Source organism: Octodon degus, unplaced genomic scaffold (genome assembly GCF_000260255.1).
Source record: "Octodon degus isolate 3935 unplaced genomic scaffold, OctDeg1.0 scaffold00074, whole genome shotgun sequence".
Taxonomy (NCBI): Eukaryota; Metazoa; Chordata; class Mammalia; order Rodentia; family Octodontidae; genus Octodon; species Octodon degus.
Genome location: NW_004524650.1, coordinates 8998926 through 9004925, shown reverse-complemented (window position 1 = coordinate 9004925; position 6000 = coordinate 8998926). Strand labels below are relative to the sequence as shown.

General features: G+C 34.1%; 1 protein-coding gene across 2 annotated transcripts in view; it reads left to right on the top strand.

Annotated features, from left to right (window-relative positions):
* Kiaa1107 (KIAA1107 ortholog) overlaps positions 1 to 6000 on the top strand; it is a 171156-nt gene that overhangs the window by 66113 nt on the left and 99043 nt on the right. For both annotated transcript variants that reach the window (XM_023720336.1, XM_023720337.1), the window contains one exon: positions 3873 to 3962. In XM_023720336.1, the coding sequence (XP_023576104.1) occupies positions 3873 to 3962 (90 nt within the window). The remainder of the gene's footprint in view (positions 1 to 3872; positions 3963 to 6000) is intronic.

Genomic DNA, 6000 nt, shown 5'->3' with positions numbered 1-6000 from the left:
AGGACAGGATTTCGGCTGCAGTGGGGCTGCCCCTTCTTGGACTTTTTTGCCTTCTTCACCTTGCCCTTTTTTCCAGTGCCACTGGCAGAAGCCTTCTGGGCTTCGGGTTTCTTCTCTTTAGTGTCTGGCTTCTCAGTTTTTTCACCCGCCATCTTGCAAGATGGGAAAGAGAACTCAACACTATTCCTTTTACCATTTACCAATATGTAGTGGCGTATTTGGTCTTTTTTTGCTAATTTTACTTTGTACTTTTTTTAGAGATTAGGGTAGGTGTTCCTTATTGCTTTTAGACTCTAACTGCAAAGAATGTTATTTTCTGTCCTTTCTCTTTTGAATGTGTGCGACTTTGCAAGAGAAGTTAGTTTCTTGCAGCCAGCATATATTTGGGTACTATTGTTTGATCTAGTTTGCCAGTCTATGCCCTTTAAGTGGAGAATTAGGACCATTTGCATTGAGTTATTGTTGAAATGTGTGTAGAAATTCAGGTCATTTTGTTCTCTGTCATATTGTTTGCTTGATTCATTCCTGATTTTCATTCATTTATCTACTCATCTAATGAGATTATTATTACTATTTTTTAGTATTGTGATTGCTATTGTCCTCTTTCTTAGTGCAGTGCTGGCCTAGTGGTCTCTTCCTTAGTGTTAAGGATTGCCTTAAATACTTTGTGCAGTGCTGGCCTAGTGGTTATGAGTTTTTTCACTTTGTACTTATTTGGTAGGTCTTTATTTCTCCTTCAATATTGAAAGATAGGCTAAAGGAATATAGTTACTTAATTGGGCAATTGTTTTCTTCCAGGGCTTGAAATAACAACATTCTAATCTCTCATGGCCAAAATACTAAGTGATTTGTGTTTCTCTGTTTTTTAATGCTCATTAATTCTTCTGAATTTTAGGCAACTTAACAATATGATGTAGTATAGAGGCTCTTTTCTGGTCATACATATTTGGAGTTTTAAGTGCCTCCAGTACCTCAATATCCACTTCATTATCCAGAGTTGGGAAATGTGCTGCTGTAATTTTAACAACTAGGTTTTCTATGCTGTTTCCCTATACTTTTTGCCCTAAGCCAACGAGTCTTAGGTTTGTTCTTTCAGAGTTGTCCAAGAATGCTTGAAAAATTTTTTCACTTTGTTTCTTTTTTCTTTATTGATTTTAAGTTGACTTCTGTATATGGTATGAAGTTAAGTATCAACGTTTGTTTGTATCTCTATAAATATTCAATTATTTCAGTACTATTTTTGATAAAACTATCTTTTCCCTCAGTGAATTGCCTTAAACTTTGTTGGACTCTCCATCTTGTTCCAGTGACCCGTATGTCTATTCTTTGTCAATATGATGTTATCTTGTTAACTATGGTTTCTAGTAAGTGACATTATGCTGCTTGAAATCATGACTTCCAAATTGTTTCTTCTGTTTTAATGGTGGTTTGGACTAACATGGGTTCTTTGAATGACCATATACATTTTAGAATCAATCCATGAATTGCTACTAAAATTATTTGGTTGAGATTGTATTAAATTTAGATATGAAGAAGAATAAATGTGAGTCTTCAAGTATAAGAGCACATTTTTCTTCTCCATTAGGTCTTTTTGAATTTATCATAGTAGTATGTTATGGTTTTCAGAGTCTTGCATGTATTGATACATTCTTCCTGTGCCCTTTTTTGATACTAGTGTAAAGGAATTTTTTCTTCATTTTCTAGTTGTTTATTATTGTGCTTCATTATCTTTGGATGACAGTTCGATAGTTTATTGAAAATTAGTACAAATAATTTTATACTTTGTATAGTGCTATTTTAATGCAAACACAACTTCCTTTTCTTGTTCTGGTCAGGGATTGAGTTGAGTCAAAGCTGGCTTTTAGGTATAATTGTGATCTATTTCTTGTCCAGTCTTCAGTCTTGGGGATGACTGTCTAGAGTCCAACTCAGATTCTGGGTTACATACCAAAACTCCTCACTAACAAACCCATTGCTCTAGTTTGTGGCCTTCCGTACCTGTAAAGATTGTCAGAAGCTTTGCTCAGTTTCTCATATTCCCAGTCTTTACTTTTGCTTCCAGGTAGTTAAAAATGTTATTTTAGGTACATGGGTCTCCTCTTTTGTCTTCTTTCTTATAACCAATTTAACCAATATAGTGGTATTCTGATGCCTTCAGATCACTTTTACATGTGATTCACAAATGCTTTTATTTGCAGTTTGGTTCACAAACAGAAGCATTAGACAAAATTTTGTTTTTGTTCATAAACTCTGCATAGGGTCACAGATACAACCAGGCCCATCTTTCCCATACAAACCCAAACATGGCCATCTTTTCCAAAATTTTAGGACAAATTAAGCTTGTGAACTGAGGTATCACTGTGTATATTTATATATATAAATATAAAAGTGTATATATACTTATATATAAATATGTTATATATATGAATATAAAATAAATATAAATAAAATATACTTACATAGTATATATACATATATACTCTATATTTGTTTTAAGTCTATTCAAGCGTAGTTTAACTCTGTTGTTTCTTTCTTTCTTTCTTTCTTTTTTTTGGCGGAACGAGGGATTGAATTCAGACCATTGCGCTTGTCAGGGAAGCACTTATTCCACTGAGCCATCTCCCAGGCCCCAGAAGGATATTTTTTTTTTTTTTTTTGCTCTGAATGCCTTCAGGGCAGGTTTGGCTGACTTGAGTTGTGGGGATCAAACCACAGCAACCTGAGCCTGACTGCTTTGTTGAAGCAGCCACTTAAAGAACTGAGCTACAGGGCAGGCCATTTGTTGTTTCTTTCTTGATTTATTTATTTTATTTTTTGTACAGTTGACCCATGTGTGAGAGTGAGGTGTTGAAATCCCCTCCTGTGATTGTATTAGGATTTCTGTTAAGTAGTGTTTCCCATAGGTAATTATAGGTATAAGTATCTTTCCCACTTGTTTTCAGCAGTAAAGAGGAAGGTTTGTCTGACACAACCTAGTAAGCCATTGCCAGACATATCTTTCTTTTTCTCTTTGTTCTTCCATCTCATTCTCCTTTTGACTATAGTACTGTTCTGTATATCTCATTTACTGTATTCCCAACACTTAGTATAGTGCCTAAGACAGAAGTCAATAGATATTTTTTGGATTAAATAATGAATGAATGAATTTTTTATTTTTAATGTATTTGGTATAGGGTATCACTCTGCAGCTCAGAATCATAGTGATCCTCCCGTTTTCAGGCTCCTCAGCACTGGAATTACAGGCCTGCATCACCATTCCCAGTCTCGGTGGCCACCTCAGCATGCCTGGGGGCGGGGCTGGTACAGCATGTGGTACTGGGGATTGAATCCCATTCCTTGTGCTTGTCTAAGCAGGCACTTAGTCCACTGAGCTATCTCACTGGCCAGAATGAATGAATATTTTATTTGAGAAAATATAATAGAAATTAAAAGAAAAACCTCTGTCATTCTCACAATCCTAAGAAAATATCCTTTCCTGAGCATAATTAGAATTCTGAACTGGAATTTGAAATACTTACAGTTGTAGCCTTTTTTAATTTTTTGAAAATTTTAATTGACAAATAATTTTTATATTGTCTCATTTCTATTTTCTCAAAATACTGAATAATATTTTTGGTCTTTTATTTTTCTATAATCTTAGTCACGGAAATAGTTTTAATTGTTATTATTAAGATTACAGAGACCTCAAAAAAGATACTTAAATTAATATTTTCAATAAGCATAATACTTAGGCATAAATCTAAGCTTAGAAGTTTTGTTATAATAATCCTACTAGTGAAAACAAACAGGACAAATAGATTATGTTTTAAGATGAATAATTCATTAAAATTGTATTTTACATAACATAAACATTTACCTGTGTTTTCTTTTAGGGCTGTTTTAAGTGCCAGATCTAGGTATTTTGCTGCAATGCTGAGTGGCTGTTGGGCTGAAAGTTCCCAAGAGTACATTACTCTTCAAGGGTAAGCATAATTTTTACGAGGCAACATGACTGCAAATGATTGTAAATAATACTTAATGCAAAGCACTTTTTATGAATCTGATTTGCTGTTGAGAGAAATATTTCAGGTGTACAAGAATTCAAAAAAGTACATTTTCTGAAATAAGCATTAGGGAAAAGTTAGTAGCAGAGATAGTACACTAATATGCTGAAACTTCTATAACAAAATACTCAGACTGGATAGTGTAAACAACAGGAGCCACTTTCTCAATCCTGGGGACAGAAAGTTCAAGATCAAGGTTAGTGTCTGACAAGGGCTCCCCTCACTATGATGCAAACAGCTGTTTTCTCACGGTTGCTCATGTGGCTTTGATGTTGTGTATGTATTCTAAGAGAGATCTCAATGGGCCTCATCTAGGGACCCTAATCCTCTCTACTCTAGTCTTCACGCTATGACCTCATTTAAGCTTTATCACTTCTTTAGAGGGCTCATCTCCAAACATAGCCAATGTGGTTGTTAGGATTTTACTATATTAATTTGAGGACACATTCAAGTCATAACAAGTAGTTTCTGATTAAGGAAGATTTTAAAGAGTTTTCTTGTCTTGTGAGTAAAAGATATATATAGAGACAGATCTGTTGATGAAACTTTCTCATTAAAAAGCTACTTGAGGGCTAGGGAGATAGCTCAGTGGCATAAGTGCCTGCCTGGTGGAAAAAAACAAACAAAAAGCCAGAAAAACCTACTTGAAAGATATATGTATCCTACTGATTAGATCTCCTCCATTATATAAAGAATTTAAAATATCCACTGGCTATAGAAATAGTAATGCCAGCAGAAGCCAAAGAAAGCTCTGTAAGTACCAGTCCTTAGGATAATCACCTTAGTATAATTTTAGAAACTTGTCTCAGAGCTATGTGTCATGTATTTTAGACATTTTAAGCATTTTTAGTCCATTCTTCCTATTACTTTTTTTTTTACTATTACTGAATTTAGTAAAAATTAAAATTAATAATAGTAGTTTGACTCTGAGAACATATGGCATGGGTTTGGGATTTGAGAAGAAAATCCATTTGGAAAGGGTTGTCTCTTCTATTTCTGTCTGTTTTACCTAGTTCAAGATGATCTCTTAGTTTAGGTAAAGGAATAAAGGCAAGGGAAGTCTTCCTAAATCACCACTCATGAACTAATCAGATAGAACTTCCACACTATCAACCTGGTAAATATGCAGTTTGTTTATTAGGAGAAGGTCAGTGAACAACAAATAGTGGCATTAAGTACTGGTGCCTATGTTCTGTTTTTGTTTTAGTTTTATTAGTACATGTTTTCAGTACAAAATGATTATATTTACTGTAGGGAATTGGTGCATATACATAACATTTCAGTTTTTTATTCCTTTCCTCCATCCCCTTTTATTTTGCCAGCATCAGATTTATTTACTTATAAAACCTTACTAAATTAATTATATTACAGATTGAAAACCAGACTAATAGGCCAAAGAACATAAAACATGTAAGACAGTTACATAAAGATACACTTATAGATACATTGCCTGTGCTGGATTACAGTACCTTTCCTATCTCTTTGCCTATCTTTTGTTTCATATTTTATATAAATTTATTTTAGCTTATTATGTTTTTCTGATACGTGAATTCACTGCTATGAATTTCCCTCTTAGGATGGCTTTCATTGTGTCCCAGAAGTCTTGGCATGTCATACTGGCATTATCATTTGACTGTAGAAACTAATTTCTTCTTTAATGTCATCTGGGACTAATTGACAATTCAAGAGGATATTATGTAATTTCCATGTGTTTGCATAGTTTCTGTGCTGTCATTTGCCGTTGATTTTCTGGTTCCAGTGCACTCTGTCTGATAATGTGCATGGGATAATTTCAGTTCTTTGCATTTTCTGAAACTTGCTTTATTGGTTTGTATGTGGTCTGCTTTGGATAAATTCTCACGTACTGCCAAAAAGAATGTCAATTCTGTTGTTGGAGAGAAAACTGTAGATATCTATTACATCCATTTGTTCAAAGATTAGCTTGAACTCTGATATT